Genomic DNA, 17,337 nt, shown 5'->3' with positions numbered 1-17,337 from the left:
GGGTTAGCACCCCTATCACTTTTTTTTTCTGACATCTGTGTCCCATTGGAGAGATTTCCCTTCACTTCCTGTCCCATAGCCAAAACAGGAAATCCCTTCAAAGTTAGGGAATCTCTGGTTGTCACCAGAATTAGTGTCCCCATTGGAAGATTTCTCTTCCTGTTCTGGTGACAGCCCAACATTTGGGAATTTCTGTCACGTTCGCTCTCGCTGATAACGGTAAACAGGACAAATAGAGAAGGTGAACCTCCTGTATGGGGGAACTCGAATTCTGAGACCATCAAGGCCACCACGAGAGCTTCTCTGTGCCAAAGCAGTATCCAGACTGTACACAGAAGGGAGAGAGGGGGACATAACTTCACGTTCGTTGGCTCAGTTAGGTCATCCGATTTGGACAAAGGAAGATTTGTTAGAGGCTCGCTTCCCACGGTTGGGGTTTCATAGACCCAAACAGCTGGTTTCAGACTCAGATAATACAGTTATTGCAAAGCATTCAACCCAACGAGCTCGGTGAATAGATGAGCTCTTAGCTTTGTGCCGTTGCCAACTGAGGAAGGCAAGGCTTCTCTCCTCTGTGATGTCCGTTTTCAGGCCTCGTTGTCTGCTTTTGTTTTACATTCACCGGCACAAAGAAGTTCTCCCCTCGTAGTGAGCATGTGAACCACAACACGAGACCTCAAGCTAAGAACATTGTAAACAGGTGCAGTCTATTTTCTCCACTGCAGGTGGCGCTCAACCACAGTGGCGTAGGAGGGGGAGAGGCAGTGAAGAGGAAATTACTTCCTTTATGGTTTTCTGGATGCAGGGGGCAGCTCTCCAATTGGATGCTGAGGCCCGTGTGACTTTGGTGGCCATCTTGGGTCAGGCAAAGTCTACTGAAGACCTAAACACCTACCCACAAGATTATTCATATAAACTGTCTAGGCATGTTCCAACTGCAGGGACCAGAATGGAGATGCCACTGGAGCATCACATGACCCCTGACATTAGGCGGGAGCTATTGATTGGTTGGCAGGGACCATGTGATCCTCAAGCAGCAGTTCCATTCAATGACCTACAGCAGGGACCAGCCTGGGAGTGATGGTGGGTCATATATGAAAATGTAAGGAGGCTCTTCTCAACTGACCACCAATGCAAAGTATCTCTTCTCCACTAACCACCAATGTAAAGTGGCTCTTCAATAACCACCAATGTAAAGTGGCTCTTCTCCAGTGACCAGCAATGTAAGGGGGCTCTTCTTCCACCAATGTTAGGTTGCCTTTCTCCCACTGACCACCAATGTAAGTGGCATTTCTCTACTGAAACAACTTAATCTTATCAAGCACATGGGTGTTAAAATACTCTAGGAACACCATATTTTTATTATTTTATTTACTATTATTATTATTATTATTATTTTTTACAACTTGGTGACCATGCTAATATACGACTGGGCTTCCCTAGACACTATGCGATCCTGTCAGACAAATCCAGATGGATGGAGTTCCTGTTTTCCATCCGTCTGGTGGATCAGATAGGACAGGATGAAATGGACAGGCGGTCTGATTTCACCCGATCTCCCCATAAAGGAGGGCGGAGCTAGGTCCACCTCACAGTGAGCAGGGACAGACCTGTCATCCGCCTGCTCAGCGCGGATCAGCGGATCGATCCCCCGCTGAGCAAGTGGAGTCCATCCAATGGAGGCTCCTCTGTATAAGGAGCCTTATTCATGCAAAAAAAAAAAAAACAAAGTCTTTCCTTGAGACCCTAAGTTTTTGATTCACTGAAGGCTTAACGTGGAATGATCATGATGTCATCGGTCTGCTGCAGGCAGGAGGAAGCATTTCCTCAGTCTCCCCTCCTCCAGTGATCAGACTGTACATTGTAACTTTGTAGCAAGTCACAGGGTGAAAGGCTTCAGCGGGGGGGCGACCTGTATCAGACATTTATGATGTAGCGCCCCCTTACCACAGCGGTGGTAGGCAACCTCCAGGAGGCTTGCAGGTCTAGCATTGCAGATCCCAGGGTCAGTTCCTTGTGGGGGGAAAAACAAGTTGGGTACCAGTCACTTTAGTCTTTTTTCCTTTTTATTGCAGAACTCACAGTAGAAGTGGACCTAGGGGTGCAGGATACCTAAAGAAGCACATAAAATAGGAGGAAAGGAATTTTGTTACAGCAGCGAGTCCTACGGGAGCAACCTCAGAATAGATGCTGACGGACAGAGAAGAGCCAAGTAAATCCGTGACCCTTCGGGAGCAGTCACAGTGTTTCCTCGCTCACTAATCTGACTTCTATCCTCTGCAGGCAGACAAAAATACCCGAGCCAAGCGGGGCCAAGAATCTGTACAATGTCCAGGTGGAAGCTTCTACCCAAGAAGATCCTCTCTGCAGCCCAGGTCCTTTTCCGGTCCCCAGCCCAGCTCTAGCTTAGTGTCCAGGGCCTCCAGCACATGGCCAAGCCGAAAGATTACTCCTTCACATTTTTTATTTATTTATTTCAGGTACTTATATAGCGCCGTCAATTTACGCAGCGCTTTACATATACATTGTACATTCACATCAGTCCCTACCCTCAAGGAGCTTACAATCTAAGGTCCCTAACACACATTCATACATACTAGGGACAATTTAGACAGCATCCGATTATGGGCCTCCTCCCATAGAGAAGCCTCGGGGGAGAAAGTTCTGGAAAGGTGCTCCCATACATTTATCCGGGGCTTTTTTTCTCAGAGAATGGGTGCAGGAACTCCCCCCTTCGGCTCCCTACACCACCTCTGAGCACCAACCCTTGGTTCCACCCCCTACCCAGCTTCCAAGTGCGGCCCCTTTTAGAGAATATAGAGCCAGGTATAATTTTGTTGTGCTAAGTAATTTGTATGGAATTTAGTATTAATGACAAGAAAAGCAATAAAATAGATCGCTCGCAGTCAGCAGCAATAGACCCCCCCCCCCCCCAGCAACAACAGACACCCCCCCTCCCCCCCCGGCAGCCAGCATCAATCGACTCTCCAGCAGCCAGCAACAGTAGACCCCTCCCTAAACCATAGATCCCTTCCAGCAACAATAGATCACCATGCAAAAATTGATCCCCTCCAGCAACAATAGATGCCCCAGCAGCCAGCATCAGCAGAACCTCCATCACACCCCGGCACCCCTTGCCATTGCATACATCCAGTGCTGGAGGTGCTGGAACTGCGTTCCCACGATGAAAAAAAGCCCTGTATTTATCATCTCCCAAACCAAACCTCTGACCCAGATGTGTAACTAGAACCTTCAGACCCCCAGGTACAAGAAACCATGAAGGGCCCTTCCTACTGATCCTGGGGCCCTTTACAGAGTTCACCCTTACATCAGAGTTCCCAGATACCACCTTTACATCAGAGTTTCCCTTTACAGTACATCAGAGTCCACAGGAGTTCCCCCTTACATCAGAGTCCACAAGTTCTACCTTACATCAGAGTCCACAGAGTTCCCCCTGACATCAGAGATCCCAGAGCCCCCTATATATCAGAGTGCACAGGGTTCCCCCTTACAACAGAGTCCACAGAGTCCCTCTTACATCAAAGTCCACAGAGTTTCCCCTTACATCAGATATCTCCCCTTACAACAGAGTCCACACAGTTCTCCCTTACAACAGAGTCCACACAGTTCCCCCTGACATTAGCGTTCCCTAAGCCCCCTTTATATCAGAGTCCACAGGGTTCCCTGATGTAAAGGGGAACTCTGTGGACCCTGATGTAAAAGGGAAACTCTGCGGACCCTGATGTAAAGGGGAACTCTGCAGACCCTGATGTAAAAGGGAAACTCTGCGGACCCTGATGTAAAGGGAAACTCTGCACACCCTGATGTAAAGGGAAACTCTGCGGACCCTGATGTAAAGGGAAACTCTGCAGACCCTGATGTAAAGGGAAACTCTGCGGACCCTGATGTAAAAGGGAAACTCTGCGCACCCTGATGTAAAGGGAAACTCTGTGGCCCCTGATGTAAAAGGGAAACTCTGCGGACCCTGATGTAAAGGGAAACTCTGCGGACCCTGATGTAAAAGGGAAACTCTGCGGACCCTGATGTAAAGGGAAACTCTGCGGACCCTGATGTAAAGGGAAACACTGTGGACCCCGATGTAAAGGGAAACACTGTGGACCCCGATGTAAAGGGAAACTCTGCGGACCCCGATGTAAAGGGAAACTCTGCGGACCCTGATGTAAAGGGAAACTCTGCGGACCCTGATGTAAAGGGAAACTCTGCGGACCCTGATGTAAAAGGGAAACACTGTGGACCCTGATGTAAAAGGGAAACTCTGCAGACCCTGATGTAAAAGAGAAACTCTGCGGACCCTGATGTAAAAGGGAAACTCTGTGGACCCTGATGTAAAGGGGAACTCTGCGGACCCTGATGTAAAAGGGAAACTCTGCGCACCCTGATGTAAAGGGAAACTCTGCGAACCCTGATGTAAAGGGAAACTCTGCGCACCCTGATGTAAAGGGAAACTCTGCGGACCCTGATGTAAAAGGGAAACTCTGCGGACCCTGATGTAAAGGGAAACTCTGCGGACCCTGATTTAAAGGGAAACTCTGTGAACCCCGATGTAAAGGGAAACTCTGCGGACCCTGATGTAAAGGGGAATACTGTGGACTCTGATATAAAGGTGAACTTTGATGTAAGAGGTTCTCTGGTCTCCAGAGCCCCCCTTACTTTAGAGTTCTCAGAATTCTTTACTTCATAGTCTGCAAAGTTTCCCTTCGCACTGTAAGGGTGAACTCTGCTGACTCCAATTTAAAGGGGGGATGCTGGGAACTCTGATGTGGGGGGGGTCTGCTGACCAGAAAACCTCCTTATATCAGATTTCCCCTTTACACCAGAGTCTGCAGAGTGAATACACTAAGGTAGTGAGGACATGGATATAAGGAGGGGGGGACCGTTATATCAGTGCCCCCCCTCCCCTTTACCTTGGGGTCTCCACTCCCCCTTACATCACTGACCCCCCCACAGAGTGACTGGCTGCCCCCCCCCCCCCCCCCGCGCAGACAGAACCGACCCACCAGGCTGAGGGAAGACCTGCAAATCCCAGAAATGAACAACAGCTAAGAACTGCACTGTCACCAGGAGTCACAGGAGATTGTGTCATCTGAGGGACGGCATCTCAGTAGATGGTGACACTGGATGATGCCTGAATGAAGGTGGCACCGTCCTTCTGGGGGCAAAAAAAAAGGGATAAAGGCGTTGTCAGGGGGGAGTCCTGTGATCTCTGTACCTGGAAGGGTCACACTGACACATCAGTGGGCATCATGTAAACGTCTACCGGTAGTAATACCATACACCTGGCTGCCACCTCTCCTTCATTTGGAGGGACAGGTCCTCTTTGTGTTCTGCTCGGTGTAGAGGTTGGTCAGTGATGTCGGTGAGGATTTGGAGAACCTGAGAGAGTTCATTGGATGTAGATTCGGATGTAGAATTGTCAGGCCTCCCCTCCTCCATGCAGGGGAATCAGAGCGCGGCCGGCTCATCCAGATGCCAATTAACCTGACAGTATCTGTGTGAGTGTGTGGACTGGGGCTTTCCCCGAGGAAACCGCAACACAGGGGGAGCATACCAATCATACTGTGATACTAGAGATACTATGATACCAATAATACTGCAATACCAATGATACTATGACAGATATAATACTAAAATACAAATAATACTGAGATACTAATGATACTACGATACCAATAATATTATGATAGAAATAGTACTACGATACCAATGATACTATGATAGATATGATACTACAATAAAAATAATACTCAGGTACTAATGATACCTATGATACTACGATAGAAATTATACTACAATCCAAATAATACTGAGATACTAATGATACTATAATAGATATGATACTAAAATACAAATAATACTAAGATACTATGATACCAATGATACTACGATAGAAATAGAGGAGAAGTATAGTTTTAGAGCTAGTCTGTTGGAAAGACTAAATTTAGGCGCCACATCCCTTATTGCAAGAATAACATAGAAGGAGAGAAATTGGGACTTTTAAAGCGCACAAATATACCAAATTTAGAAAAATAGAAAATATCTTTTGAATTAAAAATACATATGTGAAAAAGGGGTAAAACCAAACTACATCAGTAACAAATATCAACAGAAGTAAATTGTCTCTCTACATGTTTCGCCGTTCACGGCTTCTTCAGGAGATTCTGTGTGTATAGACTGATCACTATAATAGAAAAGTATACAAATCAAAAAACACATTTTAGAAAAAAGAACATACAAAAACAAAGCAGCAAACAACAATCTATAGAGATTTTAGTATCATAGACTTATAAACAATGAACAGTAAGCATGTTCTTGAAGGTTGGTGCCGTGGTTAGAACATGCTTACTGTTCATTGTTTATCATACATACATCAAACAATACATATGTGAAAAAAGGGTAAAACCACAGTACATCAGTAACAAATATCAACAGAAGTAAATTGTCTCTCTACATGTTTCGCCGTTCACGGCTTATTCAGGAGATTCTGTTACCATAAACTCTGTGTGTATAGACTGATCACTATAATAGAAAAGTATACAAAGCAAAACACACAATATAGAAAAAAGAACATACAAAAACAAAGCAGCAAACAACAATCCATAGAGATTTTAGTATCATAGACTGATAAACAATGAACAGTAAGCATGTTCTTGAAGGTTGGTGCCGTGGTTAGAACATGCTTACTGTTCATTGTTTATCAGTCTGTGATACTAAAATCTCTATGGATTGTTGTTTGCTGCTTTGTTTTTGTATGTTCTTTTTTCTATATTGTGTTTTTTGATGTATATACTTTTCTATTATAGTGATCAGTCTATACACACAGAGTTTTTTGTAACAGAGTCACCCGAAGAAGCCGTGAACGGCGAAACATGTACAGAGACAATTTACTTCTGGTGATATTTGTTACTGATGTACTGTGGTCTTACCCTTTTTTCACATATGTATTTTTAATCCAATAAATATTTTCTATATTTCTAAATTTTGTATATGTGTGCGCTTTAAAAGTCCCAATTTCTCTCCTTCTATGTTCCTTATGATAGAAATAGTACTACGATACCAATGATACTACGATAGATATGATAATACAATAAAAATAATACTCAAGTACTAATGATACCTATGATACTACACTAGAAATTATACTACAATCCAATTAATACCGAGATACTAATGATACTATAATAGATATGATACTAAAATACAAATAATAGTAAGATACTAATGATACCTATAATATTATGATAGAAATAGAGGAGAAATATAGTTTTAGAGCTAGTCTGTTGGAAAGACTCAATTTAGGCGCCACATTCCTTATTGAAAAGAATAACATAGAAGGAGAGAAATTGTGACTTTTAAAGCGCACACATATACAAACTTTAGAAAAATAGAAAATATATTTATTGAATTTAAAAAAAAATATGTGAAAAAAAGGGTAAGAACACAGTACATCAATAACAAATATCAACAGAAGTAAATTGTCTCCCTACATGTTTCGCCGTTCACGGCTTCTTCAGGAGATTCTGTTACAATAAACTCTGTGTGTATAGACTGATCACTATAATAGAAAAGTATACAAATCAAACAACACAATATAGAAAAAAGAACATACAAAAACAAAGCAGCAAACAACAATCCATAGAGATTTTAGTATCATAGACTTATAAACAATGAACAGTAAGCATGTTCTTGAAGGTTGGTGCCGTGGTTAGAACATGCTTACTGTTCATTGTTTATCAGTCTGTGATACTAAAATCTCTATGGATTGTTGTTTGCTGCTTTGTTTTTGTATGTTCTTTTTTCTATATTGTGTTTTTTGATTTGTATACTTTTCTATTATAGTGATCAATCTATACACACAGAGTTTATTGTAACAGAGTCTCCTGAAGAAGCCGTGAACGGCGAAACATGTAGAGAGACAATTTACTTCTGTTGATATTTGTTACTGATGTACTGTGGTTTTAACCTTTTTTCACATATATGTATTTTTAATTCAATAAATATTTTCATTCAATAATATGATACTACGATAGATATGATACTACGATACCAATAATACTATGATAGGTATAATATTAAAATACCAATGATACTAGAGATACTATGATAGAAACAGCACTACGATACCAATGATACTACAATAAAAATAATACTCAGGTAGTAATGATACTTTCATACCTATGATACTACGATAGGCACCAGTTGCCTCAGCTCCTCCTGTCCTCCAGTCTCACTCAGCTACCCCAACTCTCCCAGTCCTGTGGGTAAGGAATCTCTCCTCCAACATGGAGTGCTGTCTCCTGAGTAGAACCTGTCTTGTAACGGGAGTGTGCCTGTCTCTTGAATGGAGCACACACCTGTCCCCTGACAGGAGCCCAGAGCTATGGTCAGGTCCTGGCTTATAATGAATCCGCACACTTTTACACTCATAAAGCCTGCAGGTTCCCAGTAAGATCCGGACACAGGATTGAAGGCTGTGTCCCACCCAAGACTCTTTGAAGCCTTCAGACTCCAGACTGTGATATGGGATTACAAAACCTGGAGAAAACCGAGTACCCAGTTTTCTCCTCTCAGTACGGACACTCTGGAGCCCCGGGCTCCATCCCTTTTCCCTATACTCACACAGCCTGCAGGTCTCCAGTAAGACCTGGACACAAGATTGAAGGCTCCATCCACCCAAAGCTCTTTTTGAAGTTTTTGGATTCTGAACTTTGATCTGGGATTACATAACCTGGAGAAAACCAAATACCTAGTTTTCTCTGCTCAGTACGGACACTCTGGAGCCCCGGGCTCCATCACTTTTTCCTACACTCATACAGCCTGCAGGTCTCCAGTAAGATCCAGAGGGTTGAAGGCTGTGTCCCACCCAAGACTCTTTGAAGCCTTCAGACTCCAGACTGTGATCTGGGATTACAAAGCCTGGAGAAAACCGAATACCCAGTTTTCTCCGCTCAGTAAGCACACTCTGGAGCCCCGGGCTCCATCACTTTTTCCCTAGACTCACACAGCCTGCAGGTCTCCAGTAAGACCTGGACACAAGATTGAAGGCTCCGTCCACCCAAGGCTCTTTTTGAAGTTTTTGGATTCTGAACTTTGATCTGGGATTACAAAACCTGAAGAAAACCGAATACCCAGTTTTCGCCGCTCAGTACGGACACTCTGGAGCCCCAGGCTCCATCACTTTTCCCTACACTTATACAGCCTGCAGGTCTCCAGTAGGATCCAGAGGATTGAAGGCTGTGTCCCGCCCAAGACTCTTTGAAGCCTTCAGACTCCAGACTGTGATCTGGGATTACAAAGCCTGGAGAAAGCCGAATACCCAGTTTTCTCCGTTCAGTAAGCACACTCTGGAGCCCCGGGCTCCATCACTTTTTCCCTAGACTCACAGAGCCTGCAGGTCTCCAGTAAGACCTGGACACAAGATTGAAGGCTCCGTCCACCCAAGGCTCTTTTTGAAGTTTTTGGATTCTGAACTTTGATCTGAGATTACAAATCCTGGAGAAAACCAAATACCCAGTTTTCTCCACTCAGTACAGACACTCTGGAGCCCCGGGCTCCATCACTTTTCCCTACATTCATACAGCCTGCAGGTCTCCAGTAGGATCCAGGGGATTGAAGGCTGTGTCCCGCCCAAGACTCTTTGAAGTCTTCAGACTCCAGACTGTGATTACAAAACCTGGAGAAAACCGAGTACCCAGTTTTCTCCGCTCAGTATGGACACTCTGGAGCCCCGGGCTCCATCCCTTTTCCCTAGACTCACACAGCCTGCAGGTCTCCAGTAAGACTTGGATACGGGATTGAAGGCTCCGTCCACCCAAGACTCTTTGAAGCCTTTGGATTACAGACTTTGACCAGGGATTACAAAACCTGGAGAAAACTGAATACCCAGTATTGTCCACTCAGTACGGACACTCTGGAGCCCCACGGTCTATCGCTTTTCCCTATACTCTCACGGTGGCAGGGCCTAGCACTGCCGCATATGATACTATGATGAAACCCATACTGTGATACAAATTATACTATTACCTCCAGTGGGACTCATTCCCAGACCCCAGCATGGTGTGACTATGCTGCTGCAGATGCCTGTACATGGCCGACGATGTGCATTGGGCTTCACACGCATTGCGCTAAAGGGCAGTAAAATGCGTGTTACGATGGCGTGATAACGTATGCCGCTTTGCCCACTGCGTTGCATTCGGAATGCCAACCCAACTCCAAAATACAGAAGCCTGGAACACATCACAGCGCATATGCTGCCCCCCCCCCCCCCCCCATATTAGAGCACATCTTATTTTTTTTAAGTACCCCCTAGGTTGGTGTGTGTGTCGGGTAACAGGAATGCATAATAGTCCTTCTAAAGCGAGAAAGTACTGCATTTGGCCTTTAGATGGTGCTAAGTAGTATAAGAATTAACTATGATACTTAGTTCCATCTAGTGGCCAGATGCGGTATTTTCCATTATGAATCAATGGAAAACATTCGACCAGCGCAGGAAATAACCTAATACAATTAGTTTTTTTTAGCCCCCCCCCCCCATTTATACAGAATGAATGTACATGCTCTTTCCTTGGTCTGTGAGATTATTTTTGTTTTAGGTTTGTGAGCGTGTCCGGTAACAGGAATGCATATTAGTCCTTCTAAAGCGAGAAAATACTGCACTTGGCCTCTAGATGGTGCTAAGTCTCATAAAAGTTTTCAATGAAACTCAGTTCCATCTAGTGGCCAAATATGGCATTTCACATTATAAATCAATGGAAAACATTCGACCAGCACAGGAAATAACCTAATAACATTTGTTTTTCTTGCCCTCATTCACACAGAACGAATGTACATGCACTTTTATTTGGATATGTGATTTTTTTTTTTTTTTTTTTTTAAGTACCCCCTAGTTTTGTGTGTGTGTCAGGTAACAGGAATGCATATTAGTCCCTCTAAAGTGAAAAAATACTGCATTTGGCCTCTAGATGGTGCTAAGTATCATAAGAATTTCCTTTGATACTTAGGTTCATCTAGTGGCCAAATGTGGTATTTTCCATTAGAAACTAATGAAAAACATTCAATCAATCCAGAAAATAACCTAATAACATTTGGGGTTTTTTTGCCCCTGTTCACAATAGAACAAATGCATGTGCCCTATCACTGGGCTGTGCAATTTTTTTTTTAAGTAGCCCTAGGTTTGTGAGCGTGTCGGGTATCAGGAATGCATAATAGTCCTTCTAATGTGAGAAAATACTGCATTTGGCCTCTAGATGGTGCTAAGTGATATAAGAATTTACTATGATACTTAGTTCCACCTAGTGGCCAAATGCTGTATTTTGCATTATAAATCAATGAAAAACATTCGAACAGCGCGAAAGAGAATCTGATAACATTTGTTCAATTTAGTAGCCAAATGCGGTATTTTCTATTATAAACCAAGGAAAAACACTCAAACAGCGCAGGAAATAACCTAATAACATTTGTTTTTTTGCCCCCATTCGCACTTATTGGGACCTGTGATTTTTTTTATTTTATTTTTTAAGTACCCCCTAGGTTTGTGTGTGTGTGAGATAACAGGAATGCATAATAGTCCTTCTAAAGCGAGAAAATACTGCATTTGGCCTCTAGATGGTGCTAAGTGATATAAGAATTTGCTATGATACTTAGTTCCCCCTAGTGGCCAAATGCTGTATGTTCCATTATAAATCAATGGAAAACATTCAAACAGCGCGGAAGAGAACCTGATAACATTTGTTCGATTTAGTGGCCAAATGCGGTATTTTCTATTATAAACCAATTAAAAACATTCAAACAGCGCAGGAAATAACCTAATAACATTCTTTTTTTTTGCCCCCATTTGCACAGAACAAATGCACATGCACTTTATCTGGGCTGTGCAATTTTTTTTTTTAAGTAGCCCTAGGTTTGTGAGTGTGTCGGGTATCAAGAATACATAATAGTCCTTCTAATGCGAGAAAATACTACATTTAGACTCTAGATGGTGCTAAGTGATATAAGAATTTGCTATGATACTTAGTTCCACCTAGTGGCCAAATGCGGTATTTTCTATTATGAATCTATGAAAAACATTTAATCAGTGCAGGAAATAACCTCATAACATTTGTTTTTTTGCCCCCGTTCGCACCGACCAAATGCACATGCACTTTTATTGGGATCTGCATTTGGCCTCTAGATGGTATCATAAGCATTTCCAGTGATACTTAGGTCCATCTAGTGGCCAAATGTGGTATTTTCCATTATAAACCAATGAAAAACATTCAAACAGCGCTGGAAATAGCCTAATAACATTTGTTTTTTTGCCCCCAAGAACAAATGCACATGCACTTTATCTGGGCTGTGCATTTTTTTTTTTTTAAGGTTTTGAGCGTGTCAGGTAACAGGATTGCATATTAGTTCCTCTCCCATTGAAAGGTAAAGGTGTTAATTGGTCGAATGTAAGTGATTTTAATCGCTTCTCTTTTCTAAAAACTGATATCCGGAACATTTTTATCTTGTCTGTTTGTCAGTTCTGTCCTCTCCGTATAGAAATCTGCAGCAAGCTAATTTAATACGGGCAGCTGCAGGGAAGAAGCATTATAGAAAGGCTCCACTCCCCCCCGGGGACACGCAGGCCGCAGCTTCTGGAGACCCGCTGGCTGGCTTGTCAGGGAAATTTACAAGCTGAAAATTGGGAGGGCTGGTGAAATGTCAGACCAGGGGGGACAGAGACAGGGAACATGTGACGAACAATCTGCTCTGGAGGGATTCCCATTCTAGACCTCAGAGAGACGCTGGGAATGGCAGTAATCAGTGGTGCGATATTATACAATTTCTCAGGCCCCGTAGCCCTGGTGAGGGCGCTCTAGTGATACAAGAACCCGGAGTACTCAGAATCCGTATCCAGAAGGAGAGCAAATATTTGCTGATGGATACATTCCAGATTCTGTATCACCGGCAACATTTTCATATAAGTAATTTCACTAATTGTGCCATATGAGTCAACCCTGAGGAAGGAGTGGTCACACCCCAAAACGTGTTGGCAGTTTTTTTCCAGTCATTTGATGATGACTTGCCAGGGCCATCCGGTGACATCACTGTGAGACCCCCACCCCTTGTGATGTCACGTGAGGTCACAAGGGGTGGGGTCTCATGTCTACGTCACCGGATGGCCCATGGCTATGTAAGAACCGGCAGAGAACGGAGCTGGCACACCGGCGGGAGACAGCCTCGGAGGAGGACCGGGTCAGCAGCGGAGAAGACAGCACCGGAGGAAGGAGACTGGAGGGAGAAGACCGGAGGAAGATTTTTAATAAAGGACTTGTCAAAACTGTCTCCTGTTTTTATTTACACTGCCTTTTTTTGGGGTGAGTAGGGGTACAATGTACCTTTATACTCATTCACATGGGAGGGGTGAGATCTGGGGGCCCCCGTGTTAAAGGGGGGCCTACAGATTCCAACAAGCCCCCTGCCTGCAGACCGCCCACAACCACCGCCCAGGGTTGTCGGGAAGAGGCCCTTGTCCCCATCAACATGGAAGGAGCCCCCCCTGTCCCAAAGCACCCCCCCATGTTGAGGGCGTGTGGCCTGGTATGGTCCAGGAAGGGGGAGGCGCTCGCTCGTCCCCACCCCCCTTTCCTGACCTGCCAGGCTGCATGCTCGTGTAAGGGTCTGGTATGGATTTTTTGGGGGGACCTCAAGCCTTTTTTTTTGGCGTGGGTTTTTCTCTCAAAATCCATACTAGACCGAAGGGTCTGGCATGGTCTTGGGGGGGGACTCCACGCCATATTTTATTTTAATTTTGGCGTGGGGTTCCCTTTCAAGATCCATACCAGACTCAAAGGGCCTGGTATGGATCTTGGGGGGGGGGGGGGCATGCCCTTTTATTTTTTTTTTTTATTTTGGCGTGGGGTTCCCCTTCAAGATCCTCAGAGCACACGTCGCACCACAAGTCGGATCATATCTCGGATGCGACTTCTATTCAAATCAATGGGCTGAAAGTCGAATCAAAGTCGGCTCTCATAGGGAACTATTGATTTTGAATAGAGGCAGAGAAAAGCGAATGAGGCTAAACGCACATTAACGCCAGGGCAAAAAGCAACTAAAATCGCGTTTTGTACAGCCGCTTTTTTCTGGCCTTGGTAGTGGCTTTGCAGCTCGTTTTTTTTCTAACATCCCGTGTGCATGAAGCGTCAACTTTGTATAATCTGTTTGTTGGAGTTCAGTGTAGTCTATCACATACACTTGCTCATATTATTATTTCTATGGGGTTTTTTTTGCATTCTTTGCCCTTCTCTTGTACAATTCATCGGAGTCGATGTTTCTACCATCAATCAGTAATCCTTTTAACTGTTTGTCGCCCCCTCCAGGGTGCCGGCTGTACTGCCTTAGTGGTCGCTGTCGTCGCCCGAAAGCTGGAACTCACCAAAGCCGAAAAACACGTCCATAACTTCATGATGGACACACAACTCACGAAACGGGTGAGTAATGGGGGGGGGCAAGGAAGGATAATAAATGTGAGCTCCCCAAAATATTGGGTTTATTAAAGAAAAACAAAAAAAACAGGCACATTGCAAGCCATATGAAGTATTGTTGTCCACATCTGAACTCTCAGGAGTCTCACTGCTCTAGCTGCATTCTCTGTCCAACCCCCAAAGCAGGTGAGCGCAGCTGAGATGTTCGTAATCAGGGATGTCACCCCTGGAATCTCTGGCATGGGATTTGAAATATTTTAGTCGGAGTTGCTGTTTAAACACCCCAACATTATAGAGACTCTTTCACATGTCCTATTCAAGGCAGAAGTGAAAGGTCTCCTACTAGTACACCCCCCAACCCATTTATACTCACCTACCCTGAAGCGCCATTCCTCAAAGAGTCAATCTCTGTGTAAAGCTTCATGTAGGATGACGGTGGAGCTTACACTAGGTTGATGACCTCACCACCTTCCTCACATGACAGTGTTCAGTGCTGGAGATTTGGCAATGCATGCTTGGAGGAGCTTATGTGCACCCCCATACCCCCAAGGAGTCAGTCTCTGCATAAGCCCCATGTATGATGGTGGGGAAGCTTACACTAGGTTGATGACCTAACCACCTTCCTCATATGGCAGTGTTCGGGGCTGATAATTGGGCATTGCATGCTTGCAGGAGCTCACATGGACCACCATACCCCAAATGAGTCGATCTCTGTGTAAACTCCATGTAGGATCATTGGGGAGCTTACACAAGGTTGATGGCATCACCAGCTTCCTCATAGGACAGTGTTTGGGGCTGGCTACTGGGTATTGCATGCTGGGAGGAGCTCACGTGCACCCCCCAACCCCCAGAGTCAATCTCAGTGTAAGCTTCATGTAGGATGGTGGAGGAGCTTACATAAGGTTGAAGACGTCACCAACTTCCTCACGGGACAGTGTTTAGGGCTGGCGATTGGGCATGGCATGCTGGGAGGAGCTCACGTGCACCCCCCAACCCCCAAAGTCAATCTCAGTGTAAGCTTCATGTAGGATGGTGAAGGAGCTTACACAAGGTTGAAGACATCACCACCTTCTTCATAGGACAGTGTTCAGGGCTGGCGATTGGGCATTGCATGCATGATGCTGGGAGGAGCTCACATGGACCCCCATAACCCCAAAGAGTCAATCTCTGTGCAAGCTCTGGTGGAGGAGCGTACACTAGGTTGATGGCCTCACCACCTTCCTCACATGACAGTGTGCTCACATGCATCCCCATACCTGAAAAAGTACTGTGTATTTGCAATGGTTCGGCTGGAGAAACGGAGTGGCTGGGTATTGCTGATCCTTTAGCACCCATGACAAAAGGGTCAAACTGTGCCCCTCCCCCTCAACATGAGCTACTTTAGCAGCATAGGTTGCAGGTCCTGTCCTTTTCGTGCCCCATATTCTCCTCTACCTCCCGCTGAGGTGCCCAAGGTGGGCTGCCTCTTCTACCTTATCTTTGACCCGGGTTGGGGAGTGCAGCGAATAGACAAAGCCACAGGTTCGCTATCAGTCGGTTTGGGAGCAACTTGACTTTTTTAATAACCTAAAAAGAAAAGTAATATTAGGCCAAAGTAAGCCCTAATAATGGTCGGTAGACTTTTCACACTGCATGGCACTAATTGCAGATGGTATCACCTCTTAAATTCTCCATCCCGCTGTCTTGGGGTTATAGCCTAAATACATTAATAACAAATACCAAGACAAGTGCAGAATGAAACATTCATAAAATAGGGAACCCTAACACCAGCATCCGCAGGTGGATAAACTATTGTTGGTAAATTAAACGGTTAAAAAAGTCAAACATTGACCTCATAGCTTTCTCCTTTTTCAGCTGATAGCCTGATGCCCTCTGCTGGTAAGAGATGGTATAAAAAAAAAATGTTTTGTTATGGGGGAGGGCATGCACTTAGATGCACTGTATGGCCAAAAATATGTGGAGCCCCTTCAAAAAAAACTAAGTTCAGGTGTCTCCAGTGAAGGGTAATGTTAATACTCCATCATGCAAAGACATTGTAGACAATTGTGTTCTTCCAACTTTAGAGTAACAGTTTGATAAAGACCCTTTTCTGTTCCACCATGACTGTGTACTCTGTACAAAGCCAGCTCAATAAAGACATGGTTTGACCAGTTTGGTGTGAAGGAACTGGAGTGTCCTGCACAGAGCCCTGACCTCAACCCTACTGACCACCTTTGGGATGAATTTTAACGCAGACTGTAAGCCAGGTGTTTTTTTTTTTGGTGCCCAACGTGAGCCTTGCACCTTCAAAAATCTTGCTGAAAGCCTTCCCTTCCAGAAGAGTAGAGCTAATGGGCACAAATTCTCACAGACACCTTCAAAAGTCCTGTGGAAAGCCTCCTCAAAAGAGTAGAGCCAGCTCCATTAAGACATGGTTTGACCAGTTTGGTGTGGAGAAATGTGCGTGTCCTGTGCAGAGTCCTGACCTCAACCCTAGTGAACATCTTTGGGATGAATTGGAATGCTGATTTTGATCCCGATCTTTTCATCCAACATCAGTACCTGATCTCACAGATGGGCCCAAATTCCCATTGACACCCTGAAAAAACTTGTGGAAAGAATTCCTAGAAGTTTATAGGTAATATAGCCTCAAAGGGGGGTGAGGGACAACTCTATATTATGGCTCATATTTTGGAATGGGACGCCCAAGAAGCTCATGGTTAGGGGATCACAAACTTTTGGCCATATGGTGTGACAAGGAGTGTGCTGTGGTATGGATATGTTTAAGCCCAAAGCTGTACACTCGTTTATCTTTGGTAACTTCCAGTAGATGAACTCTTTAATTGGCTGCTTAGGGTCCCTTTGCATCAATGAACCAGAGCAGAAATGTTGA

At 44.5% G+C, this 17,337-nt stretch overlaps 1 protein-coding gene across 1 annotated transcript in view; it reads left to right on the top strand.

The window, feature by feature from the left end:
* KCNN3 (potassium calcium-activated channel subfamily N member 3) overlaps positions 1 to 17,337 on the top strand; it is a 145,198-nt gene that overhangs the window by 100,198 nt on the left and 27,663 nt on the right. Inside the window, exon 5 of the mRNA XM_073609243.1 lies at positions 14,361 to 14,471. Within this exon, the coding sequence (XP_073465344.1) occupies positions 14,361 to 14,471 (111 nt within the window). The remainder of the gene's footprint in view (positions 1 to 14,360; positions 14,472 to 17,337) is intronic.

This window comes from Aquarana catesbeiana, linkage group LG13 (genome assembly GCF_042186555.1).
Source record: "Aquarana catesbeiana isolate 2022-GZ linkage group LG13, ASM4218655v1, whole genome shotgun sequence".
Taxonomy (NCBI): domain Eukaryota; kingdom Metazoa; phylum Chordata; class Amphibia; order Anura; family Ranidae; genus Aquarana; species Aquarana catesbeiana.
Note: the sequence above shows the minus strand (reverse complement) of the source record. Positions and strands in the feature narration are given on the sequence as shown.